The 15188-nt window shown below is 49.8% G+C and overlaps 1 protein-coding gene across 1 annotated transcript in view; it reads right to left on the bottom strand.

Annotated features, from left to right (window-relative positions):
* LOC138287337 (zinc finger protein 850-like) overlaps nucleotides 1-15188 on the bottom strand; it is an 89130-nt gene that overhangs the window by 43619 nt on the left and 30323 nt on the right. Inside the window, exon 4 of the mRNA XM_069227694.1 lies at nucleotides 2118-2125. Within this exon, the coding sequence (XP_069083795.1) occupies nucleotides 2118-2125 (8 nt within the window). The remainder of the gene's footprint in view (nucleotides 1-2117; nucleotides 2126-15188) is intronic.

Genomic DNA, 15188 nt, shown 5'->3' with positions numbered 1-15188 from the left:
AGATGTCCAGCTAGGGGAATGTCGTGTGCTAGAGTTAGGAGGAACTTTCTGTACTCCTGAGGAATCACTAATCTCCTGGCAGCTCCAGGTTTAGGATCCCTATGCTCAGTGTACAAGAGGTTGTCCTCCCAGTAAACTCTGTGAGAGTCACTGACATCCCCATTAGCCTGTTTGACAGCTTGCTGTCTTAGACCCTCTAATGTGGGACAGGTTTGCTGTGCCACACTCAGCTCCTCTCTGGCAGGCCCCCCTTCACCCAAACGCTCAGCAGTATCTGCATCAAGCTCCTCTGGTGTAGGTTCTGCACAGGGAGGGAATTCTTCTTCCTCTGAAGTTGAATCCACTGTAGAGGGAGGGATAGTAGGAAGTGGTTTGCTTCTACTAGCCCTAGCTTTAGGGAACACTTGGTCCATTGTTCCAGGATCTAAGCTTCCCTGTCCTTTTTGCTTTTTGGCCTGAGCCCTGGTTAAAGCAAAAATATGCCCTGGGATGCCCAGCATTGCTGCATGGGCCTCCAACTCCACATCTGACCAAGCTGATGTCTCCAAATCATTTCCTAGTAGACAGTCTACAGGTAAATCTGTGGCTACCACAACTTTCTTTGGACCAGTAACCCTCCCCCCAGTTGAGATTAACAACAGCCATGGGGTGGCTAAGTGTGTTGTTGTGAGCATCAGTTACTTGGTACTGGTGACCAAGTAGGTGTTGTTCAGGGTGGACCAGTTTCTCTATGACCATAGTCACACTGGCACCAGTGTCCCTGTAGGCCTGAACCTCAACACCATTTATTAGGGGTAGCTGCTTGTACTTATCCATATTAAGGGGACAAGGAGCTAAGGTGGCTAAATCAATAGCCCCCTCAGAGACTAACACAGCCTCTGTGGCCTCCCTAACAAGGCCAACCCCTACTAAGTTACCAATAGTGAGCCCAGCTACTCCCTTGGATTGGCTATTAGTAGGTTTGCTCCCACCACCACTGCTATTAGTAGGGGCACTAGGTGTAGCAGTAGGGGTTGTAGTGGTAGGAGGCTTGGTGCTTTTCTTTGGGCAACTGAGATCTGTTGCCCAATGGCCTTTTACTTTACAAAAATAGCACCATGGTTTCTTTTCCTTGTTCTGATTAAAAGAGGATTTGGGCCCACCACCCCCAGCAGAGTGTTTTTGTGGGCCTGATGAAGACTCATTTTTAGATTTGTCCCCACCCTTGTCAGAAGACTTACCATCCTTCTTTTTGTTGCCATCTTTGTCACCCCCTGTATGAACTTTTCTGTTCACTCTTGTTCTGACCCATTTGTCTGCCTTCTTTCCCAATTCTTGGGGAGAGGTCAGATCAGAGTCCACCAAGTACTGGTGCAACAAATCAGACACACAATTATTAAGAATATGCTCTCTCAGGATCAAGTTATACAGGCTTTCAAAGTCAGTCACTTTACTGCCATTTAACCACCCCTCCAAGGCCTTCACTGAATGGTCAATGAAATCAACCCAGTCTTGTGAAGACTCCTTTTTGGTTTCTCTGAACTTTATCCTGTATTGTTCAGTGGTTAAGCCATAACCATCCAGGAGTGCATTCTTAAGAACTTGGAAATTATTGGCATCACTTTCTTTTACAGTAAGGAACCTATCCCTACCTTTTCCACTAAATGATAGCCATAGGATAGCAGCCCACTGCCTTTGAGGGACATCCTGTACAACACAGGCCCTCTCAAGTGCAGCAAACAACTTGTTAATGTCATCCCCCTCCTTATAAGGGGGAACTATCTTGTGCAGATTCCTGGAATCATGCTCTTTTACAGGATGACTATGGGGAATACTGCTGCTGCCACCATGGGTTTCTAAACCCAATTTCTGTCTTTCCCTCTCTATTTCTAAAGACTGTCTATCCAAATCCAGCTGTTGCTTTTTAAGCTTCAGTCTGGTTTGTTCCATCCTTAACTTATTGAGTTCCCTTTCTAACAATCTGTCATCAGGGCTGGTGGGAGGGACATTTCTAGATACAGAGGTATGATGGGAATGAACAGAAGGAGACCTTTCCCTTACAGAGGCCACCCTAACAGCTTGGCTGACAGTGTAATGTGAGAGCACATCATCTGTATGATGTGACTCCACCTCAGTACCAACTATGCTAGACTGTCTAGTAATGGGAAGGCTAAGAAGTTTCTTTCCTGAACCTTTTCCTGGGGGAGTCCCTGGATCAGATTGAGAACCATTAGCTACTTTTTCAACAGATGGGGCACTTATGACCTTATCTTGTTCTCTAAGCATGTTAATTAACAGTTCTAAGGAAGGATTCTTCCCTACACTCAAACCTCTCTCTATGCAGAGACTCCTTGCTCCTTTCCAGCTAAGGTGATCATATGCAAGTTTGGACAGATCAACATTTTGGCCTGTGCCAGACATTTTTAGAGAGAGTTAAAGTGATAGAAAAAGAGAAAAAAGTTTTCAGAACTTTTGAGAAAGACAGAAAAAAAACTTTTTAAACTTTGAAGAACTTTTTGAAAGTTTAGAAGTACTTTTCAGCACTTAGAAAAAAGTGAAAAGAGGAAATGCAAACCTTTTTAGCTATGTGTACACACACTGAACTTGTTTTGTATATTTTTCTCTTATGAAAAGTACAATGACAAGAGTGGTAAGTAGTCTCAAAGCACTTATCCCACCACTGCACAACCAATGTAGGAGGCTGGACTGGCTTGTAGTGAGTACCAAGGGGTACTTGCACCTTGCACCAGGCCCAGTTATCCCTTATTAGTGTATAGGGTGTCTAGCAGCTTAGGCTGATAGATAATGGTAGCTTAGCAGAGCAGCTTAGGCTGAACTAGGAGACGTGTGAAGCTACTACACTACCACAAGTGTCAATTGCACAGTATCATAAGAAAACACAATACACAGTTATACTAAAAATAAAGGTACTTTATTTTTATGACAATATGCCAAAGTATCTCAGAGTGTACCCTCAGTGAGAGGATAGGAAATATACACAAGATATATGTACACAATACCAAAAATATGCAGTATAGTCTTAGAAAACAGTGCAAACAATATATAGTTACAATAGGATGCAATGGGGACACATAGGGATAGGGGCAACACAAACCATATACTCCAAAAGTGGAATGCGAACTACGAATGGACCCCAAACCTATGTGATCTTGTAGAGGGTCGCTGGGACTATTAGAAAATAGTGAGAGTTAGAAAATTAGCCCTCCCCAAGACCCTGAAAAGTGAGTGCAAAGTGCACTAAAGTTCCCCCAAAGACAAAGAAGTCGTGATAGAGGAATAATGCAGGAAAGACACAAACCAACAATGCAACAACTGTGGATTTCCAATCTAGGGTACCTGTGGAACAAGGGGACCAAGTCCAAAAGTCACAAGCAAGTCGGAGATGGGCATATGCCCAGGAAATGCCAGCTGTGGGTGCAAAGAAGCTTCTACTGGACAGAAGAAGCTGAGGTTTCTGCAGGAACGAAAAGGGCTAGAGACTTCCCCTTTGGTGGACGGATCCCTCTCGCCGTGGAGAGTCGTGCAGAAGTGTTTTCCCGCCGAAAGAACGCCAACAAGCCTTGCTAGATGCAAATCGTGTGGTTAGCGTTTTTGGACGCTGCTGTGGCCCAGGAGGGACCAGGAGGTCGCAAATTGGACCAGGAGAGAGAGGGGACGTTGAGCAAGACAAGGAGCCCTCTCAGGAGCAGGTAGCACCCGGAGAAGTGCCAGAAACAGGCACTACGAGGATGCGTGAAACGGTGCTCACCCGAAGTTACACAAAGGAGTCCCACGTCGCCGGAGACCAACTTAGAAAGTCGTGCAATGCAGGTTAGAGTGCCGTGGACCCAGGCTTGGCTGTGCACAAAGGATTTCCGCCGGAAGTGCACAGAGGCCGGAGTAGCTGCAAAAGTCGCAGTTCCCAGCAATGCAGCCCAGCGAGATGAGGCAAGGACTTACCTCCACCAAACTTGGACTGAAGAGTCACTGGACTGTGGGGGTCACTTGGACAGAGTTGCTGGATTCGAGGGACCTCGCTCGTCGTGCTGAGAGGAGACCCAAGGGACCGGTAATGCAGCTTTTTGGTGCCTGCGGTTGCAGGGGGAAGATTCCGTCGACCCACGGGAGATTTCTTCGGAGCTTCTGGTGCAGAGAGGAGGCAGACTACCCCCACAGCATGCACACACAGGAAAACAGTCGAGAAGGCGGCAGGATCAGCGTTACAGAGTTGCAGTAGTCGTCTTAGCTACTTTGTTGCAGTTTTGCAGGCTTCCAGCGCGGTCAGCAGTCGATTCCTTATCAGAAGGTGAAGAGAGAGATGCAGAGGAACTCGGATGAGCTCTTGCATTCGTTATCTAAAGTTTCCCCAGAGACAGAGACCCTAAATAGCCAGAAAAGAGGGTTTGGCTACTTAGGAGAGAGGATAGGCTACTAACACCTGAAGGAGCCTATCAGAAGGAGTCTCTGACGTCACCTGGTGGCACTGGCCACTCAGAGCAGTCCAGTGTGCCAGCAGCACCTCTGTTTCCAAGATGGCAGAGGTCTGGAGCACACTGGAGGAGCTCTGGACACCTCCCAGGGGAGGTGCAGGTCAGGGGAGTGGTCACTCCCCTTTCCTTTGTCCAGTTTCGCGCCAGAGCAGGGCTAAGGGGTCCCCTGAACCGGTGTAGACTGGCTTATGCAGAATTGGGCACATCTGTGCCCAAGAAAGCATTTCCAGAGGCTGGGGGAGGCTACTCCTCCCCTGCCTTCACACCATTTTCCAAAGGGAGAGGGTGTAACACCCTCTCTCAGAGGAAGTCCTTTGTTCTGCCATCCTGGGACAAGCCTGGCTTGACCCCAGGGGGGCAGAAACCTGTCTGAGGGGTTGGCAGCAGCAGCAGCTGCAGTGAAACCCCAGGAAAGGCAGTTTGGCAGTACCAGGGTCTGTGCTACAGACCACTGGGAGCATGGAATTGTGCCAACAATGCCAGGATGGCATAGAGGGGGCAATTCCATGATCTTAGACATGTTACATGGCCATATTCGGAGTTACCATTGTGAAGCTACATATAGGTATTGACCTATATGTAGTGCACGCGTGTAATGGTGTCCCCGCACTCACAAAGTTCAGGGAATTGGCCCTGAACAATGTGGGGGCACCTTGGCTAGTGCCAGGGTGCCCTCACACTAAGTAACTTTGCACCTAACCTTTACCAGGTAAAGGTTAGACATATAGGTGACTTATAAGTTACTTAAGTGCAGTGAAATATGGCTGTGAAATAACGTGGACGTTATTTCACTCAGGCTGCAGTGGCAGGCCTGTGTAAGAATTGTCAGAGCTCCCTATGGGTGGCAAAAGAAATGCTGCAGCCCATAGGGATCCCCTGGAACCCCAATACCCTGGGTACCTCAGTACCATATACTAGAGAATTATAAGGGTGTTCCAGTAAGCCAATGTAAATTGGTAAAATTGGTCACTAGCCTGTTAGTGACAATTTGAAAGAAATGAGAGAGCATAACCACTGAGGTTCTGATTAGCAGAGCCTCAGTGAGACAGTTAGTCACTACACAGGTAACACATTCAGGCACACTTATGAGCACTGGGGCCCTGGTGAACAGGGTCCCAGTGACACATACAACTAAAACAACATATATACAGTGAAAAATGGGGGTAACATGCCAGGCAAGATGGTACTTTCCTACAAATGGTAACTCCGAACATGGCAATGTAACATGTCTAGGATCATGGAATTGTAACCCCAATACCATTCTGGTATTGGGGGGGACAATTCCATGCATCCCCGGGTCTCTAGCACAGAACCCGGGATTCTGCCAAACTTGCTTTCCGGGGTCTCCACTGCAGCTACTGCTGCTGCCAACCCCTCAGACAGGTTTCTGCTCCCCTGGGGCCTGGCCAGCCTGGTCCCAGGAAGGCAGAACAAAAGATTTCCTCTGAGAGAGGGTGTTACACCCTCTCGCTTTGGAAATAGGTGTGAAGGGCTGGGGAGGAGTAGCCTCCACCAGCCTCTGGAAATGCTTTGATGGGCACAGATGGTGCCCTCTCTGAATAAGCCAGTCTACACTGGTTCAGGGATCCCCCAGCCCTGCTCTGGTGCAAAACTGGACAAAGGAAAGGGGAGTGACCACTCCCCTGACCAGCACCTCCCAGGGGAGGTGCCCAGAGCTCCTCCAGTGTGTCCCAGACCTCTGCCATCTTGGATGCAGAGGTGTTGGGGCACAATGGACAGCTCTGAGTGGCCAGTGCCAGAAGGTGACGTCAGAGACCCCTCCTGATAGGTGCTTACCTTTCTCAGTAGCCAATCCTCCTCTGTGGGCTATTTAGGGTCTCTCCTCTGGGCTATTCCTCAGATAACAAATGCAAGAGCTTACCAGAGTTCCTCTGCACTTACCTCTTCGACTTCTGCCAAGGATCGTCTACCAGCAACATTGTAGCGCCTCATCCTGCCAGCTTTCTCGACTGTTTCCTGGTGGTGCATGCGCTGAGGGCTGTCTGCCTTCATCCTGCACTGGAAGCCAAGAAGAAATCCCCAGTGGGTCGACGGAATCTTCCCCCTGCTAACGCAGGCACCAAACTTCTGCACCACCGGTCCTCTGGGTCCCCTCTTATCCTGACGAGCGTGATCCCTGGAACACAGGAGCTGGGTCTCCCACAGTACAGTGGCCCTTCTGTCCAAATTTGGTGGAGGTAAGTCCTTGCTTCCCCACGCCAGACAGTATTCCTGTGTACTGCGTGATCTGCAGCTGCTTGGGCTTCTGTGCACTTTTCCAAGACTTCCTTTGGGTGGTCCAACTGTCCAAATTTGGAGGAGGTAAGTCCTTGCCTCCCCTCTCCAGACAGTAATCCTGTGCACAGCGTGAACTGCAGCTACTAGGGCTCCTGTGCACATTTCCAAGCAATCCTTTGTGCACAGCCAAGCCCAGGTCCCCAGCACTCTGTCCTGCAATGCTCAGCTCCCTGAGTTGACCTCCGGCTTTGTGGGACCCTCTTTTGCAGTGTTGAGATGACTGCCATGTTTAGACTTCTTGAACCCGTGTTCAACTTCTTCTGCTGGTACTACCTTTTTGTGCGTGGGCTCTCAACGTTGCTGAGGGCCCCCTCTGTCTCCTCTCCCAAGTGGCAACATCCTGGTCCTTCCTGGGCCCGAGCATCACCCTTTTTCTTTAACCATGAATCTTGCAGCTAGCAAGGCCTGTTTGCGGTATTTTGCCAAGGAAACAACTCTGCACCCTCCAGCACTCTGTGGGACATCTTCTGCATGAAGGAGAAGTTCCTAGCATCTTTTGTTGTTGCAGAATCTTCAGCTTCTTCCATCCAGAGGCAGTCATTTTGCACCTTCATCCGGGGTTTAGTGGGCTCCTGCCCCCCCCGGACACTTTCACGACTCTTGGACTTAGTCCCCTTCCTTTACAGGTCTTCATGCCCAGGAATCCGTCTTCAGTGCTTTGCAGTCTGTCCTCTATCACGACTTTAGTGTGTTTCTGGGGAAATAGTAGTACTTTACTCCTACTTTCCAGGGTCTTGGGGTGGGGTATCTTGGACACCCTTAGTGTTTTCTTACACTCCCAGCGACCCTCTACACACTACACCAGCCTAGGGGTCCATTTGTGGTTCGCATTCCACTTTCTTAGTATATGGTTTGTGTTGCCCCTAGGCCTATTGCATCCTAGTGTAATCTACAGTGTTTGCACTACTTTTCTAACTGTTTACTTACCTGATTTTGGTTTGTGTGTATATTTTGTGTATTTTACTTACCTCCTAGGGGGTTATATATCCTCTGAGATATTTTTGGCACATTGGGGGTCATTACGACCTCAGCAGTCTTGGCCGCGGGAGACAGAATACCGCCATTGCATGCGGTATTCCTGTCTCCCTATTATGACATTTCAGCTGGCCCAGCGGAAATGTCACATCACCATTGCAGCCAGCTCGTAATAGAGCCGGCGGCAATGCTGATGTGCAGCGGGTGCAGTAGCACCCGTCGCGCATTTATTTCGGGCAGTGAAATGCGCGACGGGGCTATGCCTGGGGGCCCCTGCACTGCCCATGCCAAGTGCATGGGCCCCCAGGGGCACCCCAAGTCCCCTTACCGCCAGCCTTTCAATGGCGGTGTTTACCGCCACGGACAGGCTGGCGGTCGGGGACTCATAATCCCCAGGGCAGCGGTGGCGGTATATTGGAGGGGCCGGCGGTATGGCCGTGGCAATTGCACCACGGTCATAATTGCTGGCAGAACACCGCCAGCCTGTTGGCGGTGTTACCGCCACCTTACCGCCGGCCGCCAGGGTCGTAATGACCCCCATAGTCACTAAAATAAATTACCTTTATTTTTAGTAACTCTGAGTATTGTGGTTCTTATGATATAGTGCTATATGATATAAGTGGTATAGTAGGAGCTTTGCATGTCTCCTAGTTCAGCCTAAGCTGCTCTTCTATAGCTACCTCTATCAGCCTAAGCTGCTAGAACACTACTAATGTACTAATAAGGGATAACTGGACCTGGCACAAGGTGTAAGTACCATCACGTACCCTCTATAAGCCAGGCCAGCCTCCTACATAGTGGAAAGGCAGGCCAGGTACATAGAGGTGTTCTCTGCACAGGTAGTGTAGAGTACCCATGTGTTTTTCCCTATCTCTGAATGTATTTCTTCCCATAAGGCTAACATGGGGGACAGATTAAAGTCAAACTGCAAAAACTGATTGCAGTGCAGCAGCCTTATAATGTTTCCTGTCATTGGATTAATAATGACAAACCACGTCAAACTGGAGGCTGGGGGAGCACTTCTGTGCATTCCCCAGTGACAGCTGTAATCATTGGGCACGCAGCTGGAATGACAGACCTCTGCCATTTGTGTGTCTGGCTGGATAAATTGGAGGGAGAGGTTTTCACACTTGGCCTCTGGGGGCCAGATCACGGCCCCACTAAAGATACAGATTTGCAATCCACGGCCCCATGGCAGACAGGAGTGAAATTTAGTTGGGGCATTTGTGGTTTAAAGGGAGAACCTCTGATCCACCCCCAACTTCAAAGGCACACTACAGTATAAGTACTGGTCCCATACTTCAGCAGGCAAGAGATACACTTGTGGGGATGTGGGAGCACAGAACCTGGTCCACATGGTGCACACTGCCAGAGGAATCTGTTTTGCACAAGGGGTATTACTACCTTTGGAAGGGATCCCACACTCTTCCTGAACAGTGGGTGGCCTGGGCGCACTACCTGTTGCTGTGTGGCACCCTGAAGTTTGCTCTTCAAGGGCTTGTTGGCTTGTGGCGGTCTCAGAGACATCAAAGACCTGCAGCGAGGGACCCACACTGACTACTTGTGACATTTAGAGCAGTGCCCTCATAAGTGCCCACATCGCCTCTTGAATCCGAACTGGTAGCGCGGCGGGAGCGTGTAAGTAAGAACTGTGCCTGAAGACCAGATTGCCTGGTGCAGAGCCCCAAGAGCATTGCTTGCATCTAATGAACGTGGACCCCACATTGTGGGGCCTTAACATGCATAAGCGTCTTGTTGGTGAGCGGATTGATCGGTTGCGGGACTCGCTATGTCGAACGTGCTGCATCTCTCTCAAGTGACATGCCAACGGCATGCTCAGTGTGTGCAGTGTCTGATTCATAGAGGACGGCCCTCTAAGGTGAGGGCGCACCTGTAGGAGTGCCTCATTCTACCTCGTGTGGCACTGCTGATCTTGCGCCTGTGTGTGTGACCGGACTTGTCTGGTCCGATCCGGATCAACCTCAATGGGGAGTTGTGCCTCATTTCCAAGGATGGACAGAATTTGAATCTCTTTGTGTATAACGGAACTGTTTGGTGTGACCGGTTACAACGCACACCAGGCGTTGTGCCTTATTTTCAGGGAGGCACGGAATTGTTAACTCTTTGTTGTGTGTGACGGGACTGTCTGGTGCGACCTGTATCAACACACACCAGGCATTGTGCCTCATTTCCAGGGAGGCACGGACTTTATAACTCTTAGTTGTGTGTGTCCAGAACTGCTGGTGCGACCTGGATCAACGTGCACCAAGCGTTGTGCCCAGATTGCCTGGGTGCGACTCTGATCAACTTTGCCTGACGGGGGGCCTCTCTCTCCCAAGAGGCTCCCATGCTACATTTCTCTTCCTTTGGACCCTCCTTGTGGCAAACTACCTGCCCTCTCCTCACCCAACCCCGAAGACATTGGCCCTCATTACAACCCTGGCGGATGATGGAGAAGTGGCGGTAATACCGCCAACAGGGCGGCAGAAAACCAGCGGTTACCGCCATGGCCATCTGCCACTTCTCCACTCCGACCGCCAGGGTGGTGACGACCGCTGGACTGCATACCGCCATGGATTTCGGGTGGTTTGGAACTGCCACGAAATCCCTGGCACTAATAGGGGTCTCCCTCAAACCCCTCCCCCACCCCGAGTCCTCCCCACACACCCCCTACCCCCTGCCAGCCCCCAAAGGTGGCAGCACCCCCTCCCCACCCCCAACATTCACAGACACACACCCACTCCCCACCCTCACCCTTACATGCACAGACACACACCCCTACACGCACACATACACTGCAACAACACATACCTGCACACATACAGACATGCACACAGACCGACCCGCACACATTTCCTATACACACAACACACCTTGTCCGTTGATCCTCCTGGAGGAGACGGGAGCCATGGGGGCTGTACCGCCGCCAGCACCCTGTCACCTGAACACCGCCACACCGAATCATGGAACGTGATTCGGTGGGTGGTGTTCTGACGAAGGGGCGGTGGAGGTGGAGCAGCCTCCACTTCCCTGCCGACTGCCAGTATTGCTGTTGGCGGCTCTCTGTCTGAAAAAGGACGGAGGGCTGCCAGCAGTCATAATACGCAGTGCGGAAAACCGCCTGCACTGGCAGTCTTCAGCACAGTGGTTCCTCGGCGGTCTTTGAAAAAGACCACCGAGGTCGAAATGAGGGCCATTGTGTGGCCAGATAGTATTGCTCGGACCAGGCCTGAGTGGTAAGAATAATTGACCAGGCTGAAAGAATGCTTCAGAGAGCAAATGGAAGCAGGTCAAGAGACTGTGCCACCTCCTCAATTGGCACCTCACAGAACTGGGCTGGTGCCAGAAGGCACATTACGGAATCCTTGGGTTGAACAAACTTTTGCCCTCAGCTGCTTTTGCTCTGCATCTTAGGGGTGAACTTCCAGAGTGGTGGCCAAACCCCTCATTTGCCAACTGCCTCCTAATCAGTCCTGCTACCTAACCCCACCTTCTCCCCTCAGATCCGACTAAGTGTGATTCCAGCCGCGATCAGCCTAGTAGCAGAGGGAAGATGATTTCTCTACAATTCGTGGGTGTGGGGTACTTGAGGAGAGCTGGAGGGTGGAGGAGAGCTTGGGTACGGGGTCGGCATTGTGCTAACAATTGACCTGCCAGATATCAGTGGCCTCAAATTACTGTGCTGCGTTTGTGGATGTGTGCAAGTGTGTTCCATACAAACCTGTCTGATATCCGGGTAGCCGGGTATCTGTGCTGAGTGAGTGCTTGCATGGGGGAGTGACTACCTGAGGGAGGAATCTGTGCATGCTGCACTGCATTTTACTGCACTATGAGGAATCTGTATGCCTTGCACTACTTTTTCATCCAGGGCCCTGGAGCTATAGAAATGCTTTATCTGTTGAGTGCACTGTGACCACGTGTCCTGGCTCTAGTAGACCAATGATAGACATGTACTTTAGACAGACAGACAAAGCAAAAGCCACTAGGACAGTGTGTCAGCAGAATAAGTATTTTGTCAGATTGTTCCGGTAGCATCTTTGACTTCATAATGGGAAGGGATGAGTTGAGGGGCCAAAGATAGCCCATTCCATAGGTGATGACCCAGTGTCAAAGCCCAGCTCACCTGAGTTCTTGTTCAGTTCTGATGGAGGTTGAAGACAATCCGACCCCACCCTGAAACTGCTTGTTCCAGCACACTAGTTTTTAACACAGTGCACTAAGAACAGAAGCTCAAGGGAAGGGGTGAAGTGGATAAAATAAAAATAGAGAGACAACACCGTTCTTGCGTTTCCACTGTTGAAGTGCTGCACAAATCTGCGGCCCTTTCTGACTTCTGTAGAAACTGGTGCCTAATGAAACATAAACAAAGAACAGATAAATGAAACCTATTCCTAGATGGGTTCCTGACTATCCCTTTATTTATTAGAAATTCTCTTCTAAAAGTACCTCTTGGATCCTGGTCTCTAGTTTCCAGGTTTGGAATGTGTTACTGCTCTGGAATGTGCTTTCTATTACTGTAAAGCTTCTAAAACATTAAACAAATACCGTTATCAGAATTACCAATATCAAACATTCATCTTAATATAACTAAAGCCTAAATTCCCAATAGCAGACTCACTTTTCCCATATTTCCAGAATCTTTTATAAAACAAATACTGTAGTTTTACATCAAAATACAGCATGTAATTTGTGCAAGTCCTTGATTTACTGTTTGCCTTGCTGTTAATGGTTCTTAAAAGTTCCATAAAAAAAAAAAAAAATGTTTGCTTCACAAAGTTCCGCAAAGTATTCTTGTAACAAAGAGTTTGAATCACAATGTTCGTGGAAGGTATCTTGTTTCAAATTGTCTATACACGAATCCAGAAATTGTTGTCAAAGTTCTTTCAGGTAATAAAAAGTTTTGCACTTACTTGTTGCTGGCAAGAGATACTGATCAGTCTAACCTTGTCTTCTTTCTCTTTTGCAGGTTGCTTGTAGGAGAGAGGCTGAGGCAAGGAGGAACCGGAAACCGGCAGAAGGAAGAGCCAGCAGCTGCGCCCATTGAAGCCAATGAAAGTCTGTAGAGAGCAGGAGTGCCAGCGCCGAGGGATCTGTTCTCAGGTAAGCGGGAGGTAGACGAGCACAAGCACTGGGTGAGGCTCGGGGGCTGCCTTTTATAGACAGGGCTGGGTGTGGTTCGAAGAGCTGGGTGTGGTTTGAAGGGCTGGGTGTGGTCCTCACATGCTGCACATGTTCTTGAAAGGTGAGCAGAGCTGGGTGTGGTTTGAAGAGCTGGGTGTGGTCCTCACATGCTGCACATGTTCTTGAAAGGTGTGCAGAGTTTCAGTTATTATGCAAATGAGTTGAATTAACACATGGCCTAGGGAGGAGTGTTTTAAAGAAGCCTTGGTAAAAGCAAGGCCCAATGTGTAAACAAAACAGCACATTAAACAACATACACAGAAGCCTAGGGGGGGGGGGGGGGGGAAGGTGAGATAACAAGAAAGGCTTTCAATAGTAAGTTTAAAAGGGAGCTATTACAGAACCCACTAGTGCAGTGAGAGGGGACATGCTCTTTGCGGTGCACAAACCCTAACACCCAGCTCACGGAAGATCCTTTGCCTACATCTAGTCCTCTGGAAATTAGGAATATGATTTATGGCCTGCTGGCTAGATCTCATCAGCCATGGAAGACAGTGGGGCACCAGCTTGGCTGATAAGGAGGTTGAACTACCTCTGTACTTTGTAAAAGGCCTGATGGTTAAGACAGAGGATTTCAAAATAGATTTTTATTATTATTATTATTTTTTTTTTTTTGCCTGGTAGCCAGTGAAATGACATAATGAAATTTCTGCAGCACTAGCGTCTGCATTACTCATATAGACCCTCGTTACAACCCTGGCGGTCGGTGATAAAGCAGTGGTAATACCGCCACAGGCCGGCGGGAAAAAAAAAGAATTATGACCACGGCGGAAACCGCCAACACAGACAGCCACTTAAACACTCCGACCGCCACGGCGGTAGCAACGAGCACTGCAGCGGTAACCGCCAACAGCCAGGCGGAAGACAATGTACCGCCCCCCTTATTACAACAAGCCAGTCCGCCACCTTTTCTGGGGCCGTACCAATGCCATCAAAAGCACGTCGGAAACAGTACACAGAAGGGAAACGACTCACCTCTGGACAATCAGGGAACAACCACGACGCCATGGAGCCCGAACTACAGGTGTTACCCATGCTGGTCTACCTCCTCCTACACCAGGAATACCAACGCCGGCGAAGACGACCACAGTGAGTACCACACCTAGCACACAGGGGAGGGGGGAAAAAGAGAGTGACACACACACGCAACATCCCCACCCCCAACATCATACACACAAACAGATGCAATAACATTACATATCCACCCAGTACCCCTCAGGAATAATGCAAGGAGAAAAGGAATTGAATAAAGTGAGTGTAATAAGATAAAATAGTATAAATACGTTATTCAAAATCAAAACAGTATATACATGTATTCAAATGGAGGGACACTGCCCAGTCCATAATGTCCGTGGGTCACAGGGCCATATCACATAGGCCAAGGCCCCACTTGACTCCTGCCTCAATACGGAGAGAACACTGCTGGGGCATCAGGTCGAAAATACACAGGCACCTCAGGGGGACGGGGAAGTGGGGGGCACCTCAGCCGGAAGATGGTACAACGCCACTGCTCCTGGAGGGGGCTACATGCCCACTGCTTGGTCCTGGGGAGTACAAAGCCACAGTCTCTCTAGTGGGTGGTTTGCCCACAGCTTGGTCCTGGAAAATGCAAAGCCACAGTCTCTCAAGCGGATGGTTTGCCCACTGCTTGGCCATGGGGAGTGCAAGGCCACAGTCTCTGGGGTAGATGGCTTCTCCACTGGTTCTGGAGGGGGCTTAGTGCCCAGTGTGCTTCATCCTGGCAAGGAGAGGGTGAGTGGATGCCTTCTTCCACTGGTTCTGGAGGGGGCTTTGTGCCAAGTGTGCTCCATCCTGGCAAGGAGGGGGTGAGTGGATGCCTTCTTCCACTGGTTCTGGAGGGGGCTTTGTGCCCAGTGTGCTTCATCCTGGCAAGGAGGGGGTGAGTGGATGCCGTCTTCCACTGGTTCTGGAAGGGGCTTTGTGCCCAGTGTGCTTCATCCTGGCAAGGAGGGGTGAGTGGATGCCTTCTTCCACTGGTTCTGGAGGGAGCTTAGTGCCCAGTGATGCAGCACTTTGGGAGTGCCAGATCACATTCCCTTACCTGGCTGTCAGACCCACGAGATTTGCAGTGGGCAGGATGCATGACACTCCATGGAGGCAGGACTACTGTTGGTAGTGCCTGTGCTGGTGGCAGTGGTGGGGGGGAGGCTCTAGCCCTTCCCCTGCAGCCTCAGACGGCTGCCCACTGGGGCTGCTGCTGGCAGTGGTGCTGACCGTGGTGCAGGTGGCAGTGCTCTTGGTGGA

The sequence above is a fragment of the Pleurodeles waltl genome, chromosome 4_1, assembly GCF_031143425.1.
Source record: "Pleurodeles waltl isolate 20211129_DDA chromosome 4_1, aPleWal1.hap1.20221129, whole genome shotgun sequence".
In the NCBI taxonomy this organism is placed as follows: Eukaryota; Metazoa; Chordata; class Amphibia; order Caudata; family Salamandridae; genus Pleurodeles; species Pleurodeles waltl.
The sequence above is the reverse complement of the archived record's forward strand: the minus strand, read 5'-3'. Positions and strand labels throughout refer to the sequence as shown.